The following is a 19,695-nucleotide window of genomic DNA, read 5'->3' on the forward strand; positions in this document are numbered from 1 at the left end:
TCAAATACCACCAAAAGAAAGCTCTATTTGTGGGGAAAAAAAGGACGTCAATTTTGTTTGGGAGCCACGTCGCACGACCGCGCAATTGTCAGTTAAAGCGACGCAGTGCCGAATCGCAAAAAGTGGTCTGGTCTTTGACCAGCAAAATGGTCCGGTCTGCAAGTGGTTAATATATTTTTGGGGGATATTTATTATAGCAAAAAATAATGCGTTTCTTTTTCAAAATTGTCGCTCTTTTGTTGTTTATAGCGCAAAAAATAAAAACCGCAGAGGTGATCAAATACCACCAAAAGAAAGCGTGGGGAAAAAATGGATGTCAATTTTGTTTGGGAGCCATGTTGCACGACCGCGCAACTGTCAGTTAAAGCGACGCATTCCCGAATCGCAAAAAGTGCTCTGGTCAGGAAAGGGGGGTAAATCCTTCCCGGGGGGTTGAAGTGGTTAAAAGTGAACTTCTCCTTCAATGGAGGTGGGCAGGAGAACACAACTTACTTACTCTCCTTAGGAAGAAAACCTCTAGTAGCAGTGAGGCTTGTGAAGAAGTCCAGGCTTGGCCGAGGGGGTGGGCAGGAGACGTGGGGCTGCTTTGGGCGCTGATATAAGGTCGGGACCTGCGACATATTCTGCTGAGGTAGATCGCAGCTCGCGGGGCGGTGGACTTCTTTGCACCTTTTTGTCCCAGCACTGGATGCCGTTGGTGCGGTAGACAGGCGCTCTTTGCATTGGAGCGTTCATACAGGAGCTGGAACACTGAGAAAGGTTCGCCCACCAAGGTCGGTGACCGTTCGGGGGGATGGAATCCATCTGCCTTGAATGCATTGCATACAGTGTTTCCTCCACATGGATACAAAGTTTCGTCAGACGTCAAGGAAACGTTCAGCGATCGTCACTATCTCTGATGTTCTGTAACCAATTCTAGGCGAATAATTCCCAGTGACTTCCAATGGTAATGAAGACACTTTGTAGCGTGTGAAGGAAGAGATTGATGCCAAGTGGGATGTTTTGCGGTTTTATTCTTCTTCACATTCATAATCATGGCAATTGCTCAGGCAGCCAGAAATTTCTCAGCTGCAACATCTGTGTGAAAGTTGAGGAGGAATACAGCGCGCTTCTGTTTTCATAACTGACATCTGATCTCTGGCTGCATCCTTTCCAGAGCTGCACTGTTCCATATTCATCTCCACCGTGTGGGCCAGACGGCTGGAAGACGAGATGAACGTTTCCTAATGCCGCGTACACACGACCGGACTTTCCAGCGGACCGGTATCCGTCGGGGCAATTTCGATCGTGTGTGGGCTCCAGCTGACTTTTTTTTCCCCCCCCACAAAAGTCAGACGGATCTAGAAATAAAACATGTTTCAAATCTATCCAACGGACTAAAAAACGTGTGCTGGTCGGACCAAATACGACGCAAGGGCAGCTATTGGCTACTGGCTATTGAACTTCCTTGTTTAGTCCCGTTTTACGTCATCGCGTTCAAAACGAACGGACTTTTGAATAAACTTAGTCCGGTCGTGTGTGGCCAAGTCCGTTTCGTTCAGAAAGTCCGTCGGACCTCCGCCGAAAGTCCGTCCAGAAGACCGTCTGACCTAGTCAGTCGAAAAGTCTGGTCGTGTGTACGCGGCATAAGCGTTACACCCCCAGTGCCATCCGTTCATTGCATTCTGTAGACAAAATTACTAAAGCCGACCATATAAGGTTCAGTAGGAATTGGTCGAGATTTAAACCGTTAATGGGCAGTCTGAATGTACCAAGTTGATCGTTCAATCAACGTGGGTACAACCAGATTTGCATACGTGTCACTGTCTTCTCCTCCCAGCAAGGACAGCTTCCCCCACCCGTCCCCTCCGGGAGCAGATGATAGCTCGGTAGCAGAGGCGACTGGTGTTTTTATTTTTTTATTTTTTTGCAGCAGCAGTGGGCAGCAGCCTCGTGTCGGCAGGTGATGGGCAGCAGCTCCTGGTTCAGCAGGCGGCGGGCAGCGACTCCTCGTTCGGCTGGCGGCGGGCAGCGACTCCTGGTTTGGCTGGTGGCGGGCAGCGACTCCTGGTTCGGCAGGCGGCGGGCAGCGACTCCTGTGTCGGCAGGCGGCGGGCAGAGACTCCTGTGTCCTCTCCTCCTCCTCCTCCTCTGCATCATGGCAGCTCCTGCCATGTGTCTCCTCCCTCCCTCCTCCTAGGCGTCCAATAGGATCACCTGTCCTTTAAAGTGGTTGTAAACCCTTACAAACCACTTTGACCTACAGGTAAGCCTAGATTAAGGCTTACCTGTAGGTCCAAGAAATATACACGGTTTAGGAGATATTTACCTGAAGACAGCCATCGCAGGCGCACTGCGTAAGCCGCAGATCGCGGCGATATGCCGCAAGTGTCGGCTCCCATGCGCATGCGCGGGAGTGACGTCATCGCTGCTCCGGCGAATCACAGCGCCGGAGCAGCGAGACCCACAGAGACGATGGACGCTCGGAACTACAGGGGACAGCGGTGACTTCGCTGGCTCCTGTGTCAGGTAAGTGACACATAATGGACTACTATGCGATGCGATGCAATGCATAGTAGTCCATTATGCTTTACCTTTGCAGGGAATCAAAGAGGAAGTAAACCTATCAGGGTTTACTTCCTCTTTAAGCCAATCAGGTGATGGGTCTCAAGACCCATATCCCGATTGGCCAGGAGGAGGGTCAGTGTGGCAATAGCGAATACTCGTTCTCTATTGTTACACAACTGGGTGGGCTCAGAGAGCAGTGCTCTGTGCCCCCAGCCCACCCTTTTTTAAAGCCTATTAGAGCCTCAGGGTCTAATCACGTGTTTCAAACAAAACCACCCCCCCATTGGAATCCATGCGTCCGGCACCCTGTATGTAGATCAAGGGGTCGGACGCATGGATAGGGGGGTGACGCCCATGCACCCCTAATGGACGGGCCCCCACTGCTCAGCCTTCTCCCCTTCCCAACAGTGACTCTTCAACGTTTGCTATCCTTGCTCCTCTCTCTTAGCCCTGATTTAGCAGCTCAGCTTACTCTGCTCCCCCTCCCATCACTGACTGCAAATTTGCTTGCCCTGCAACTTTAAGGCAAGGAACTTTATGTGCCACTTCGGGTCCCAACTCCAACGAACTCCAGTAACTCGCACGGAAAGGGTGCCGGAATGGAAAGAGCGTGTCAATATACATGTAAACAAGAGAAAAAAAGACAAATGCAGCACAACAAGCCCAATAGTAGGAACAGCCTCAGCCTGGCTCCATCCAGGCCATGCTCTCGACATGTTCCTGAAGGTCTGTTTGACACTTGGGCTCTTGTTGTTGGTGTGCGGTATTTGGGCTTTTTTTTCCCTCTTAGCTCTGACTTGGCTTACTCTGCTCCCTCTCCCAGCAGTGTCTTAGCAGCTCAACTCTTCCTGTAACCCCCCTCAACAGTAGCATAGTGTCTAAGCTCACCCCGCTCCCTCTCCCGTGACTCAGCAGCACCACTCCCCCTTCCTATCCCTTACTTAGCGGCTCACCCCACCCTGAATCCCCTCTTAGCAGTGACTCAGCAGCACAGCTCCTCCTCCTTGTAGTGACTCAGCAGCACAGCTCCACCTCTTAGCAGTAACTCAGCAGCACAGTTCCTCCTAGTAGTGACTCTGCAGCACAGCTCCTCTGCCTAGTAGTGACTCAGCAGCACAGCTCCTCCTCTTAGTAGTGACTCAGCAGCACAGCTCCTCCTAGTAGTGACCCAGCAGCACAGCTCCTCCTCTTCCTAGTAGTGACTCAGCAGCACAGCTCTTCCTCTTAGTAGTGACCCAGCAGCACAGCTCCTCCTCTTCCTAGTAGTGACCCAGCAGCACAGCTCCTCCTCTTCCTAGTAGTGACTCAGCAGCACAGCTCCTCCTAGTAGGGACTCAGCAGCACAGCTCCTCCTCTTCCTAGTAGTGACTCAGCAGCACAGCTCCTCCTAGTAGGGACTCAGCAGCACAGCTCCTCCTCTTAGTAGTGACTCAGCAGCACAGCTCTTCCTCCTAGTGGTGACTCAGCAGCACAGCTCCTCCTCTTAGTAGTGACTAAGCAGCACAGCTCCTTCTCTTAGTAGTGACTAAGCAGCACAGCTCCTTCTCTTAGTAGTGACTCAGCAGCACAGCTCCTCCTCTTAGTGGTGACTCAGCAGCACAGCTCCTCCTCTTAGTGGTGACTCCGCAGCACAGCTCCTCCTCTTAGTGGTGACTCAGCAGCACAGCTCCTCCTCTAAATGGTGACTCAGCAGCACAGCTCCTCCTCTTAGTGGTGACTCAGCAGCACAGCTCCTCCTCTTAGTGGTGACTCAGCAGCACAGCTCCTCCTCCTAGTAGTGACTCAGCAGCACAGCTCCTCCTCTTAGTGGTGACTCAGCAGCACAGCTCCTGCTCTTAGTGGTGACTCAGCAGCACAGCTCCTCCTAGTGGTGACTCAGCAGCACAGCTCCTCCTCCTAGTGGTGACTCAGCAGCACAGCTCCTCCTCTTAGTGGTGACTCCGCAGCACAGCTCCTCCTCTTAGTGGTGACTCAGCAGCACAGCTCCTCCTCTAAATGGTGACTCAGCAGCACAGCTCCTCCTCTTAGTGGTGACTCAGCAGCACAGCTCCTCCTCTTAGTGGTGACTCAGCAGCACAGCTCCTCCTCCTAGTAGTGACTCAGCAGCACAGCTCCTCCTCTTAGTGGTGACTCAGCAGCACAGCTCCTCCTCTTAGTGGTGACTCAGCAGCACAGCTCCTCCTAGTGGTGACTCAGCAGCACAGCTCCTCCTGCAGCCCCTCGCAGCAGTAACTTAGTGGCTCAGCTCACCCCGCTACCTGTTTCAGCATTGACTGAGCAACTCTGCTCCCCCTTCCCTACTCGGCCACTCCGCTTATCCTGCTCCCCCTCCCAGCAGTGACTTAGCTACCCTTTCACAGAGTACAGGGATTTCTGTGAGCTGTAATTAATACTTGAAAGTATAACTTAGCATGGTGCACTTATCCTATATAATGAATCAGATTTATGTTGAGAAGTCCATCTTAGTTAATTTTGTAATCACTTAGATGTTTATTTACAGCCTATCCTGGGTCCAAAAAGTCACAGCTTCAGAAAGGGGAGACCAAAACAATAAGGGGAGAAAAAAAAGAGTCGGGAGCAGAATGAGAACGTTGAGGACGTCTCCTGCTCATTCAGAGGAATACGTTTCGTCTCGTACCTCACACCCCCAGGATTTTGGGCAATTCTGTTTTCTCATGTATATTTCTTTGACAATAAGATGCAATCAAAATCACCCCTTTGGGTTATATGCAGCTGGTAGGCTCCTTTAAATGTCAAATCATTACTAGATTTGTCATGACAACCAATAAAATAGGATGCCGAAGGGTCCTTCTCATTTCCTCTCCCCTTATCTTTAATATCCCAGCGAATCCTTAATTCCCCCTTCGTTCAACAGACATTTATCGTTGTGTCATCGCTCTTTTGTAACCATTGATGTTTATAGCATGAAATCTGCACACAGCCAAATTGTTGCATTAAAAAAACACAACTTCCTCCTGCCAGCAAAATTCTAAAAAAATAAATAAATCTTCTTTCCTACTGGCAAAAAAAACATATGCAGGTTCATAACATGACAGAGTATGTAGACACGTGACCTATACTATGTAATAGAGAGGCACGATTCTGGATAAAATGAGAATCACAATTTTTTTTGCTTAGAATAAAGATCACCATTCTTGTGGCGTAACATCATCTTTCATATTACAAAAAAATTGGGATAACTTTACTGTTTACAGTTTAATGAATAAAAAAAAACAACTATTTTTTCCCCAAAAATTGCGTATGAAGCACATATGTGCAAATACAGTGTGATATAAAATATTGCAACAACCACCATTTTATTCTTTAGGGTCTCTGCTAAAAAAACAAAAAAAAAACATATATATTATACACGTTTAGTTTTGGACTCCTGTGATCCCACCTCCATCAATGAGCCTTCCCTTCCCACCTCCATCAATGAGCCTTCCCTTCCCACCTCCATCAATGAGCCTTCTCTCCCCAACTCCATCAATGAGCCTCTCCCCACCTCCATCAATGAGCCTCCCCCTCCCCCACCTCCATCGATGAGCCCTCCCCCCCAATCTCCATCAATGAGCCTTCTCTCCCTACCTCCATCAATGAGCCTCCCCACCCACCTCCATTGATGAGCCCCCCCCTCACCTCCATAAATGAGCCTTTCCTCCCATTTCCATCAATGAGCTTTCCCTCCCCCACCTCCATCAATGAGCTTCCCCCCCAACCTCCATCAATGAGCCTTCTCTCCCTACCTCCATCAATGAGCCTTCTCTCCCTACCTCCATCAATAAGCCTCACCCCCCCCCCCACCTCCATCAATGAGCCTTCTCTCCCCGCCTCCATCAAAGAGCCTTCTCTCCCCACCTCCATCAAAGAGCCTTCTCTCCCCACCTCCATCACTGAGCCTTCCCTCCCCACCTCCATCACTGAGCCTTCCCTCCCCACCTCCATCAATGAGCCTTCCCTCCCCATCTCCATCAATGAGCCTTCCCTCCCCATCTCCATCAATGAGCCTTCCCTCCCCACCTCCATCAATGAGCCTTCCCTCCCCACCTCCATCAATGAGCCTTCTCTCCCCACCTCCATCAAAGAGCCTTCTCCCCACCTCCATCAAAGAGCCTTCTCCCCACCTCCATCAAAGAGCCTTCTCCCCACCTCCATCAATGAGCCTTCCCTCCCACCTCCATCACTGAGCCTTGTCCCTACCCCACCTCCATCAATGAGCCTTCCCTCCCCACCTCCATCAATGAGCCTTCTCTCCCCACCTCCATCAAAGAGCCTTCTCCCCACCTCCATCAAAGAGCCTTCTCCCCACCTCCATCAATGAGCCTTCCCTCCCACCTCCATCAATGAGCCTTGTCCCTACCCCACCTCCATCAATGAGCCTTCTCTCCCCACCTCCTTCAATAAGCCTTCCCTCCCCACCTCCATCAATGAGCCTTCCCTCCCCACCTCCATCAATGAGCCTTCCCTCCCCACCTCCATCAATGAGCCTTCCCTTCCCACCTCCATCAATGAGTCTTCTCTCCCCACCTCTTTCAATGAGCCTTCCCTCCCCACCTCCATCAATGAGTCTTCTCTCCCCACCTCCATCAATGAGCCTTCCCTCCCCACCTCCATCAATGAGCCTTCCCTCCCCACCTCCATCAATGAGCCTTCCCTCCCCACCTCCATCAATGAGCCTTCCCTCCCCACCTCCATCAATGAGCCTTCCCTCCCCACCTCCACCAATGAGCCTTCCCTCCCCACCTCCACCAATGAGCCTTCCCTCCCCACCTCCATCAATGAGCCTTCCCTCCCCACCTCCATCAAAGAGCCTTCCCTCCCCACCTCCACCAATGAGCCTTCCCTCCCCACCTCCATCAAAGAGCCTTCTCTCCCCACCTCCATCAATGGGCCTTCCCTCCCCATCAATGAGCCTTCCCTCCCCACCTCCATCAATGAGCCTTCCCCCCTCCCCGCCTCCATCAGTGAGCCTTCCCCCCTCCCCACCTCCATCAATGAGCGTTCCCTCCCCACCTCCATCAATGAGCGTTCCCTCCCCACCTCCATCAATGAGCGTTCCCTCCCCACCTCCATCAATGAGCCTTCCCTCCCCACCTCCATTAATGAGCCTTCCCTCCCCACCTCCATCAATGAGCCTTCCCTCCCCACCTCCATCAATGAGCCTTCCCCCCTCCCCGCCTCCATCAGTGAGCCTTCCCCCCTCCCCACCTCCATCAATGAGCGTTCCCTCCCCACCTCCATCAATGAGTGTTCCCTCCCCACCTCCATCAATGAGCCTTCCCTCCCCCACCTCCATCAATGAGCCTTCCCTCCCCAGCAGGCATCACTCCGGTACAGTTTTTTAGAGCGGGTGGTTGGCTCCTTAGTGATGACAACCGATGCGGCTAAAAGCGGCTCGGCTGTTATCCTAAAGGAGCGGGAGGGGACCTTCCACCGGCTAGGCTGAGACCCGAACAAAGCTGAATTTGGCTTTGATCGGATCTCCGATGTAAAATCCCGGAAGCGACGCCACAATGTCACTTCCGGTTTACTCGGCTGCCAATGACGCCGATTTTAAAAAAAAAAGACAATACTCAGAATCGCCACATAAAATTCTTGAATACTTTTAAGTGCAAAGGAGGGATTTGGAGTCTTTTAGACCCCCGATCCCTCCATAAAGAGGACCTGTCACCACCTATTACTGTCACAAGAGATATTTACATTCCTTGTGACAGCAATAAAAGTGATCGTTTTTTTTTTTTAAAGGGATAATATAAAAAAATAAAATTAAAAATTGAAAGCGCCCCTGTCCCCTCGTTCTCGCGCAACAAAGAAAACGCATACGGAAGTCGCTCCTGCAAATGTAAACTGTGTTCAAATCAAACATGTGAGGTCTCGCCGAGATCGTCAGAGCGAGAGCAATAATTCGAGCACTAGACCTCCTCTGTAACTCCAACCTGGTAACCGTTAAGTTTTTTTTTAAAGCGTCGCCTATGGAGATTTTTAGCTACCGTAGTTTGTCACCATAACACGAGTGTGCGCAATTTCAAAGCATAACAGGCAGGGTATCTATTTACTCGGCGTAACATCATCTTTCACAAATAATTGGGCTAACTTTACTTTTAGTTTTTTTTTTTTTTTTTTTTTTTACTTCAGCGTGCAAATACCGTGCAACATAAAATATTGCAATGTGCGACATTTTTTTCTCTAGTGTCTCTGCTGTGTCCATTGACACAGACAGCAGGACTCAGCCCCGCCTCCCGCTGGCGTGCCACTGGAGTTGATTGACAGCAGCGGGAGCCAATGGATCATGGCTGGTGGAAGGGGGTTGTACACGGCTTCCTGAGAACATCCCAGCCCCCTGCCTCAGTTTTCCTCTCAAGAGCCCTCAGTCCTGATGCACGCAGTGGGATGGGGTTATGCAAATATCAAAATGCTTTGATAGGTTCGACAGCCTCTGTAATTGATTGACAGGGGCAGCCCGGCGGTTAAGTGGTTAGAACTTCCACCTAGCAGCACTAGAGTCGTCGGTTCAAATCCCAACCACGGCACTACCTACCTGGAGTTGGGATGTTCTCCCTGTGCCTGCATGGGTTTCCTCCGGATACTCTGGTTTCCTCCTACACTCCACAGAAATGCTGGTAATTTAATTGGCTTATTGAGCAATCACCTAAAAGCATCCTTCCTTGTACAGTGACAGGCAGCTGCAGAGCACTGACCAATCGTATGATCCACTTGGTTTACTGCAGGGGTGTGAACATTATAGCTGGGGCCCCTGGACTCCCAGTGAGCCCCACACTCCTGCCTAGCTTGCTTTGTGCCATGACCTGGCTCTGTACAGATGTTCTCATTGTGTAATCTCTGAACTGCCATGTCTCCTGTTGCCCGCTCAGTCTCTTTATTACTCTTTGCCGCAGGTCATGTAGGAGCGCGGGAATGCTATGAAGATGGGAGTTTTGGTGTTCATGAGGAACTTGCTGCTGGCTCTCTGCCTCTTCTTGGTACTAGGCTTTCTCTACTACTCCGCCTTGAAGCTCCACCTCCTGCGCTGGGAAGATTCACGTAAGTCCCCTCTTCTTCTAACCCCCTCCCCCCCCCCTTTTGCTCCACCTTTTCTGGTCATTAAGCTGCTGCCACAACTTCAGGCTGTGTCTCAGTCAGGATCAGACTCCGCCCTTCTTTCCGGTCTCAGATTTTGTGAGTCGAACGTTTTCCCTTAGTTTATGAGGTTCACAGAACCCAACTCACGGAAAACGCAGGAGGCTCGGGGAGGGGGGTGGACCAGGTCCAGTGTGAGAGTGAATTCACATACAGTGTCGTGACAGGCTTTGCACTACATTGTAAAATGGCCTGTCGCCGCAAGGACACATAGAAAGTAATTTTGTTTTTTGTATGTCCCAGTTACACTGCAACGCAGCCCGGAGCTGTGCTAAAATGCAGACATGCAGCGTTTTATCACAGCACACTGTACAGAAATGCATGGCATGAATGAAGTGTACTTTTGTACACTTTAGATAAAGTTTTTACAAAAATAAACAAGAAAAAAAAAAAAGAATAGCGCAACACACTACTCCCTACTGCAGTTGAGAACGGACAGATTCCTGAGTGCTTTACCTCTCTGCAGCTGTTCGCTCTCGACTGCGGTAGGGGGCAGTGTGGGGGTTTTTTTTTTTTTCCTTGTTTATTTTTGTACAAACTTTCCATAAAGTGTAAAAAAGTACACTTCTTTTATGCAAATTCACCCTAAGACCCCTTTCACACTGGTGCGCTTTGAGGCGTTTTAGTGCTAAAGACAGCACCTGCAAAGCTCCTCAAGCCTCCCCAGTGTGAGACCCCGAGTGCTTTTACACTGGGGACGGTGCACTTGCAGGACGGGAAAAAAGTCCTGCAGGCAGCATCTTTGGGGCGGTGCGGGAGCGCTGTATACACCGCTTCCCCACCGCTTCTCCACCGCCCCTGCCCATTTAAATGAATGGTCAACGCTGCCAAACAGCCTGCAAAGCGGCAACACGGGTGCTATTAAGTCTTCTGCCGCTATCGGGGATAAAAGCGCCCTGCTAGCGGCTGAAAAGCACTGCTATAACCGCGGTAAAGCACCACTAAAATTAGTAGGGCTTTAATGCCCGCTACGCCCCAGCGTGAAAGGGGTCTTAATGGTTTACTATGATACATCCTTCGGTGTTCAGCCTTCACGTGGTGCAGTGTTGGAGGTAGCAAATGTCCCAGCTTGTGTTCACCTGCCGATGCAAAGACCAGACATGAACATTTTGGGATCTCACATTAGAGGGGTTTTGCCCCAAAAAGAAGAGAATTGAAGGTGAGGTCAGCAGAGGCACCCGGAGATACACTAGAACTATTTCTTCAAAAATTGGATCTTTGTTAATAATAAGAATATTATTGTTCATTTTATTTCAAAAATATGTTACACAAAGGAATGAAATATTATACTCGGTTTATAAAATAAATACAAAAATAAATAAATTATATATATATATATATATATATATATATATATATATATAATATAAACATATAAATAAAAAAAAATAATAATAATATATTAACACCAATTTGTTCAGGATTCAGACAAAAATGGAGATAATTCCATATTAAAGTGATTGTTACAGTGAATGCAGCTAGTTTCTTGGACCCAAAGATGAGAGGGGTATCCATCCCTGTAATACAACACAGAAAACACACAAGGGGATACAAGAGGGAAATTGGGACTATATAATACCCAAAGAATAGAAAAAAAGATGATATAGAGGTTAAAAAATTACAAAATGTATTCAAGCAATGTTAAAAAAAAAAAAATCTCAAAAGAGGAAAAATGTTTTACAAAAGTATTACAATACAGGATCACTCAGTAGCCCAAAGCCCGGTATAAATCCAAGGGGGATCGGAGATTCGCTGTCCAAGGTCCTCGACTATGGAATGCTCTACCAATCAACATCCGCCTGGAAGAAAATCACCTGGCTTTTAGGAAAAAAACTCAAGACCTTCCTCTTCTAGCAGATGATCAAAGCTCGCCACAGCGCCTTGAGGCGATTCAGTTCGCATTGTGCGCTATACAAGTATTTCATTCATTCATTCATTCAGTAGTGCCAACATAGCAATATATAAAGAGTATGTCAGAAACCATGAATCAGACAGAGACAGAAGTACAGTTATATAACACGTTTTTAAATCATTATAAAACAAAGGTAAACAGAGTAAGCATAGTCAAAACATAGCCAGAGGTCAGGAACCGGAAAGGATAGTCAGACAAGCCAAAACGTCAGGAAACCAGAGATGAGCGTAGTAAAACGGCAAGCAGGATCTGGAGCCAGAAGGAATGTCAACCAAGCAAGTCTTTAACAGAAACACAGGAGAGCGTCTCTAGAGATGTGACCAAGGTGAGGGCAGAGATCATCTGGACTGGACGGCTTAAGTAGGCAGGACTGGCGATCAGGATATCATCAACAGGTGAGTCACTGTGGAGAGATAGGAGCTGCCAATTAGCCGACAGCTGAGCAGCCAGCTCAGAGAAGAAGGGCTGAGCCCAGCCCTGACAGTTTAGACCCAATGTGTGTTGGATGATGCTGAATATCTCTGGATATCTTTTTCAAGTGGAAATCTTTATGCCCTGAAGAAGACAGTTTGTTGAAACGCGTTGGGGTCTCTGTGTCCGCTTATTTCAGCAGTGTCCAACACGTATTGGGTATACTCTTTATGTATTGCTATATTGGCACTACTGTGTGATTCTGTATTTTCATACTTTTGTAAAATGTTTTTCCTCTTTTGAGTTTTTTTTAACATTGCTTGAATAAATTTTGTAATTCTTTACCTCTATATCGTCTTTATTTTTTTTCTACTATTCTTTGGGTATCATATAGTCCCAATTCCCTCTGGTATCCCCTTGTGGGTTTTCTGTATGATTGTTAGCATGATTTTAAAGCCATATTTTTTTTTTTTTTTATACTTACCTGCTCTGTGTAATGATTTTGCACAGAGCAGCCCCGTTCCTCTTCTCGGGTCCCTCACCGGCACTCCTGGCTTCTCCAGTGAAATGAGGTGAGGATTGTTGCACCAAGACCGGCGCACTTCAATCTCCTCAAAAAGTAAAGGTGTTGATGGGCCTTGTACACTCTGCTGTTTGTATTAGTGCTCCATATAAGATGATCAGAGATGTCCACGCCCCTCCCCCAAATATTTAAAAGAGAAGCATTGGATTCTGAAAAACAAAACAAAACAAACCTATGTACTTACCTAGTTAGATGCAGCATTGGTCCCCTGCTGTCTCTAAGTCCAAGAACTGAGCGATCAAAGACCGCTGATCGATCGGTTCTCAGTCCTCAGTTAGCAGAGAGTCAGTGACTCTCTGCTCTGGCCCTCCAGTGTTCACTGCAGCGCCGGGGCTGTGGAGGGGGCGGGAGTGGCTGGCTCAGGCTTGAAGCGGAATGCTGAGGGGCTGAGCCAGCTGCCAATCAGGAATCTGAACCCCCCCCCCCCCCCCAGCCTGGACTAACTGAATGATGTCAGCCAACATGCCCCATGCCGGATCAATACAAGTTACAGGAGTGCAGAACAAAGTGCGTTCCTGTGATGTACAGGAAAAGTTCGGCCAAAGGAGCTTTAGCTCTACTTCTCTGTTAAAGTCAGAGGACTATCTTAACTGCACCCCCCCATGTAGAGAGGAGAGGGAGTGGCGCCGGTCTTCCTGAAGAATCAAAAATATCATCGATGCATTTTGAGGCACTGCAATGGGCAGTTTCCTCAGGAACGCTGTATAATGGAGTAAAAACCATACCTAGAAGAGCCAATCAGGGTTTACAATACATAATAGTTGTGCTTGTATGTTATCAACTGGGAAAGGTTTAATATAAGATAAATTCATAAGAATGTATGATATAAGATATACATTGTAAATCCACAAATATATAGAAATTCGTATAATAATCCTGGTAATAAAATGATAATGAGTGATTAATTCTGAAATGAATTATGTATCAAATGTATCCTTAATGAAAAGGATGTGTATTCTTTTTATAGTTTTGTTTTTCTTCTATCTATCTACCTACTTATCTATCTATCTGTCTATACACACACTATATATATATATAGGTATATCCGGTATATATTTTATAAAAAAAGTAATATACGTATGTGATGGATTGGGACTGTACATAGAAGGACCTGAAAAAGTTCTGATTTATTGTGGATGAAAGAAGAAGAATTAATTTATTGGTAAAAAGTGTATCTTTAGCTCCTCTCTGATTGGTGGAGGGTACCTATAGCTCATCTCTGATTGGTGGAGCATACCTATAGCTCCTCTCTGATTAGTGGAGTGTACCTATAGCTCATCTCTGATTGGTGGAGCGTACCTATAGCTCCTCTCTGATTAGTGGAGCGTACCTATAGCTCCTCTCTGATTAGTGGCGCGTACCTATAGCTTCTCTCTGATTGCTGGAGCGTACCTATAGCTCCTCTCTGATTAGTGGAGCGTACCTATAGCTCCTCTCTGATTAGTGGCGCGTACCTATAGCTTCTCTCTGATTGCTGGAGCGTACCTATAGCTTCTCTCTGATTGGTGGAGCGTACCTATAGCTTCTCTCTGATTAGTGGAGCGTACCTATAGCTTCTCTCTGATTGCTGGAGCGTACCTATAGCTTCTCTCTGATTGCTGGAGCATACCTATAGCTTCTCTCTGATTAGTGGCGCGTACCTATAGCTTCTCTCTGATTGCTGGAGCGTACCTATAGCTCATCTCTGATTGGCGGAGCATACCTATAGCTCCTCTCTGATTAGTGGAGGGTACCTATAGCTCCTCTCTGATTAGTGGAGGGTACCCATAGCTTCTCTCTGATTAATGGAGTGTACCTATAACTCATCTCTGATTGGTGGAGCGTACCTATAGCTCCTCTCTGATTAGTGGAGGGTACCTATAGCTTCTCTCTGATTGGTGGAGCATACCTATAGCTTCTCTCTGATTGGTGGAGCGTACCTATAGCTTCTCTCTGATTAGTGGAGCGTACCTATAGCTTCTCTCTGATTGGTGGAGCATACCTATAGCTTCTCTCTGATTGGTGGAGCGTACCTATAGCTTCTCTCTGATTAGTGGAGCGTTCCTATAGCTCCTCTCTGATTAGTGGAGCGTACCTATAGCTCCTCTCTGATTAGTGGAGCGTACCTATAGCTTCTCTCTGATTGGTGGAGCGTACCTATAGCTTCTCTCTGATTGGTGGAGCGTACCTATAGCTTCTCTCTGATTGGTGGAGCGTACCTATAGCTTCTCTCTGATTGGTGGAGTGTACCTATAGCTCCTCTGATTGCTGGAATATAACAAAAAATGTGTAGGATACCTGCGCTACCTTGTAGGTATTGATATGTGTCTTGTGATGGGTGGGCTGCATACAACCTAAGCCTGGCCATATACCGTCAAATTTCGAAAGAATTTTCTTTTGAAGATGAGAAATTTCACGCGTTTTGTGATCTGATGGCGCCACCATTGAAATTTGACCAACCAAACCTTCAATCTCACCTCCTGTTGCTACAGTTGGGCGCCGCCGGCATTGTAACTGTGGGCGCCCGGCTGTGGCTTCACAGCTGGGCACCCACTGCGCATGCGCGAGCTGCGCCGCGCGCCATGAGTTGACAAGAGGGAGGGAGCAGAGCTTAGCTCTTCCCGCGCCGAGGGGAAGTGATGTCACCAGCCCAGGCGCTGAAGGAGGCAGACTATGAGGGACCCCCTAGCAACAGGCATTTAGAGGTTTTCAAATGTTTTTTATTTTTTTATTTTTTTTAGGAATATTAATGATTTTTTTTTTTTGTGTGCAGCCCTACTTTAATCAAAATTTTTATACATTTTAGATATACTTCAATTTAAACTAAGAGGGGAGCAAAATAATTTCTCTATTAACCTCATGTGTCCTTCTCCCCGCAGTGGTTGTGGTAATGATTGTGTAAAGTGCTTTAGTTGTGACCATCTTTCATAGATCTACCTTACTTTGTGTTATTTCTGTATTTACCCAAATTTTCCCCTCTTTGTTCTGAATCCAATCTCTGCAATCCGGGAGACAATTTTCTCGAAATCCGGTGCTGCTGGTCCCCCTGTCCTTTGTTCCTTCACCAATGTGGCATATGCAGCCCTAGGGCGTTTATGTGCCCAGATATGTTTTAGTACCATTGAGCTTCATTTCCTAAAATATACCTGAGGTACCGCTATTAGAATCATTTGAAAGATGTAACTCATCCTGGGTAAGATATTCATTTTTAAGGCATTAATTCTACCTATCCGTGAGAGAGGCTTTAATTTCATTTTTTTTTTAAATGTTCCCTGATCTTATTAAAGTGGTTGTAACCCCCCCCCCCCCCCCCCCAAAAAAAAACAACAGCAACCTGCAAGACAAAGACATAATGAGCTAGTTAATATGCATAGCATACTAGCTCATTATGAATTACTTACCTGAGTACTGAGGGAGGGGGTTTATACATAGTGGAGAGGGGGTCCATACTGAGGGAGGGGGTCTATACATAGTGGAGAGGGGGTCCATACTGAGGGAGGGGGTCTATACATAGTGGAGAGGGGGTCCGTACTGAGGGAGGGGGTCTATAGTTAGTGGAGAGGGGGTCCGTACTGAGGGAGGGGGTCTATAGTTAGTGGAGGGGGGTCCGTACTGAGGGAGGGGGGTCTATAGTTAGTGGAGGGGGGTCCGTACTGAGGGAGGGGGTGTATAGTTAGTGGAGGGGGGTCCGTACTGAGGGAGAGGGTCTATAGTTAGTGGAGGGGGGTCTGTACTGAGGGAGGGGGGTCCATGCTGAGGGAGGGGGTCAGGTCTCTAGTTAGTGGAGGGGGATCCGTACTGAGGGTGGGGGTGTCTATATGTAGTGGAGGGGGGTCCATACTGAGGGAGGGAGATCTATAGTTAGTGGAGGGGGTCCGTACTGAGGAAGGGGGTCTATAGTTAGTGGAGGGGATCCTTACTGAGGGAAGGAGGTCTACACTTAGTGGAGAGGGGGGTCCGTACTGAGGGAGGGGGTCTATAGTTAGTAGAGGGGGGTCCGTACTGAGGGAGGGGGTGTATATTTAGTGGAGGGGGGTCCGTACTGAGGGAGAGGGTCTATAGTTAGTGGAGGGGGGTCTGTACTGAGGGAGGGGGTGTATAGTTAGTGGAGGGGGGTCCGTACTGAGGGAGAGGGTCTATAGTTAGTGGAGGGGGGTCTGTACTGAGGGAGGGGGGTCAATGCTGAGGGAGGGGGTCAGGTCTCTAGTTAGTGGAGGGGGATCCGTACTGAGGGTGGGGGTGTCTATACGTAGTGGAGGGGGGTCCATACTGAGGGAGGGAGGTCTATAGTTAGTGGAGGGGGGTCCGTACTGAGGAAGGGGGTCTATAGTTAGTGGAGGGGATCCTTACTGAGGGAAGGAGGTCTACACTTAGTGGAGAGGGGGGTCCGTACTGAGGGAGGGGGTCTATAGTTAGTGGAGGGGGGTCCGTACTGAGGAAGGGGGTCTATAGTTAGTGGAGGGGGGTCTGTACTGAGGGAGGGGGTGTCTATACTTAGTGGAGAGGGGGGTCCGTACTAAGGGAGGGGGGGTCTAGTTAGTGGAGGGGGATCTGTACTGAGGGAGGGGGCTATAGTTAGTGGAGGGGGTCTGTACTGAGGGAGGGGGTCTATACTGAGGTGGGGTCTATAGTTAGTGGAGGGGGATCCTTACTGAGGGAGGGGGGTCTATAATTAGTGGAGAGGGGTTCCGTACTGAGGGAGGGGGTGTCTAGTTAGTGGAGGGGGATCTGTACTGAGGGAGGGGGTCTATAGTTAGTGGAGGGGGGTCCGTACTGAGGGAGGGGGGTCTATAGTTAGTGGAGGGGGGTCCGTACTGAGGGAGAGGGTGTATAGTTAGTGGAGGGGGGTCCGTACTGAGGGAGGGGGTGTATAGTTAGTGGAGGGGGGTCCGTACTGAGGGAGAGGGTCTATAGTTAGTGGAGGGGGGTCTGTACTGAGGGAGGGGGGTCCATGCTGAGGGAGGGGGTCAGGTCTCTAGTTAGTGGAGGGGGATCCGTACTGAGGGTGGGGGTGTCTATATGTAGTGGAGGGGGGTCCATACTGAGGGAGGGAGGTCTATAGTTAGTGGAGGGGGGTCCGTACTGAGGAAGGGGGTCTATAGTTAGTGGAGGGGATCCTTACTGAGGGAAGGAGGTCTACACTTAGTGGAGAGGGGGGTCCGTACTGTGGGAGGGGGTCTATAGTTAGTGGAGGGGGGTCCGTACTGAGGGAGGGGGTGTATATTTAGTGGAGGGGGGTCCGTACTGAGGGAGAGGGTCTATAGTTAGTGGAGGGGGGTCTGTACTGAGGGAGGGGGTGTATAGTTAGTGGAGGGGGGTCCGTACTGAGGGAGAGGGTCTATAGTTAGTGGAGGGGGGTCTGTACTGAGGGAGGGGGGTCAATGCTGAGGGAGGGGGGTCAGGTCTCTAGTTAGTGGAGGGGGATCCGTACTGAGGGTGGGGGGTGTCTATACGTAGTGGAGGGGGGTCCATACTGAGGGAGGGAGGTCTATAGTTAGTGGAGGGGGGTCCGTACTGAGGAAGGGGGTCTATAGTTAGTGGAGGGGATCCTTACTGAGGGAAGGAGGTCTACACTTAGTGGAGAGGGGGGTCCGTACTGAGGGAGGGGGTCTATAGTTAGTGGAGGGGATCCTTACTGAGGGAAGGAGGTCTACACTTAGTGGAGAAGGGGGTCCGTACAGAGGGAGGAGGTCTATAGTTAGTGAAGGGGGGTCCGTACTGAGGAAGGGGGTCTATAGTTAGTGGAGGGGGGTCTGTACTGAGGGAGGGGGTGTCTATACTTAGTGGAGAGGGGGGTCCGTACTAAGGGAGGGGGGGTCTAGTTAGTGGAGGGGGATCTGTACTGAGGGAGGGGGCTATAGTTAGTGGAGGGGGTCTGTACTGAGGGAGGGGGTCTATACTGAGGTGGGGTCTATAGTTAGTGGAGGGGGATCCTTACTGAGGGAGGGGGGTCTATAATTAGTGGAGAGGGGTTCCGTACTGAGGGAGGGGGTGTCTAGTTAGTGGAGGGGGATCTGTACTGAGGGAGGGGGTCTATAGTTTGTGGAGGGGGTCTATACTGAGGTGGGGTCTATAGTTAGTGGAGGGGGATCCTTACTGAGGGAGGGGGTCTATAGTTAGTGGAGGGGGTCTGTACTGAGAGAGGGGGTCTAGACTGAGGTGGGGTCTATAAGTTAGTGGAGGGGGGTCCATACTGAGGGAGGGGGTCTATAGTTAGTTGAGGTGGAATCTGTACTGAGGGAGGGGGTCTATAATTACAATGTAATAATAGAAATACATCAAGCATGGTATTGGGATGATATAAGTGATGATATAAGCAGGGTGTTGGTGTTGGAATGATAGAAGTGCTAAAACCAGCCATTCACCTGAAAAATCACTTGCCGCCGAAATCTCGTAAACCCAACCCCCCCCCCCCCCCATTGCTTTTTGGCAAAATTGTCCCTGAATGGCAGTTTGGAAATGTGGTCGCCCGCGGCGCCAGTTGTCGGCAGGTAGCAACAGTTATCCGCTGATGGCAGCAATCATCCATAAAGGCCAGAGGGTTGTCGCTCAGTAACAGCGATTGTCGGCGTGTACGGACATTCATCAATACGTAGCAGCAATTGGCAGCAAGCAGCGCCAGTCCCCAGCAAACAGTGACAGTGCACAGCGTCAGATAGCCGCAAATAATTAAAGGCTTTATAATGCTCCAAATAACTTATTTTACATGCAACCCTTTTACAGATGGCGCTCCTTCCTCTCTAGAATAAATGGATGAGAGGCTTTAGAATTCTCTCAGTGATGATGTCATATACAGACAGTTCTCTTTTCAGTTCCCATAAACAACTGTCAGCAGGTAGCAGCAGCTCCCTTGTAGTGACTCCTGTAGTGGAAAATGATGTGGATGAGAAGGGGGTCAGACACTTTGCAGATTTCTGCGACTATCAGCAAGTGGTAACAATCAGTGGCAGTTATCAAAAAAAAAACTGCAGGAACGATCCGCAGACGGGTTCATCTTCAGCCAGTAGAGATGATTGTCTGCAAGTGGCAGCAACAGCAACTTTCAGCATTTGATTGTCAAGCGATGACAGTTGTCCACAGTTCTCTGCAATTTAACAGCCAATGTCAATAATTATAATTAACCACT

At 48.9% G+C, this 19,695-nt stretch overlaps 1 protein-coding gene across 10 annotated transcripts in view; it reads left to right on the top strand.

The window, feature by feature from the left end:
* Positions 1-19,695, top strand: part of ST3GAL3 (ST3 beta-galactoside alpha-2,3-sialyltransferase 3) — a 690,822-nt gene that overhangs the window by 122,922 nt on the left and 548,205 nt on the right. For 8 of the 10 annotated variants that reach the window (XM_077450693.1, XM_077450694.1, XM_077450692.1 and 5 more), the window contains exon 2: positions 9,444-9,588. In XM_077450693.1, the coding sequence (XP_077306819.1) occupies positions 9,468-9,588 (121 nt within the window). In that variant the 5' untranslated portion in view covers positions 9,444-9,467. Of the gene's footprint in view, positions 1-9,443; positions 9,589-19,695 lie in introns of those variants that run through there. The other 2 variants (XM_077450704.1, XM_077450702.1) reach the window with 2 other exon arrangements.

The sequence above is a fragment of the Lithobates pipiens genome, unplaced genomic scaffold, assembly GCF_037356315.1.
Source record: "Lithobates pipiens isolate NorthernLeopardFrog02 unplaced genomic scaffold, aLitPip1_a1.2 Scaffold_23, whole genome shotgun sequence".
Lineage (NCBI taxonomy): Eukaryota > Metazoa > Chordata > Amphibia > Anura > Ranidae > Lithobates > Lithobates pipiens.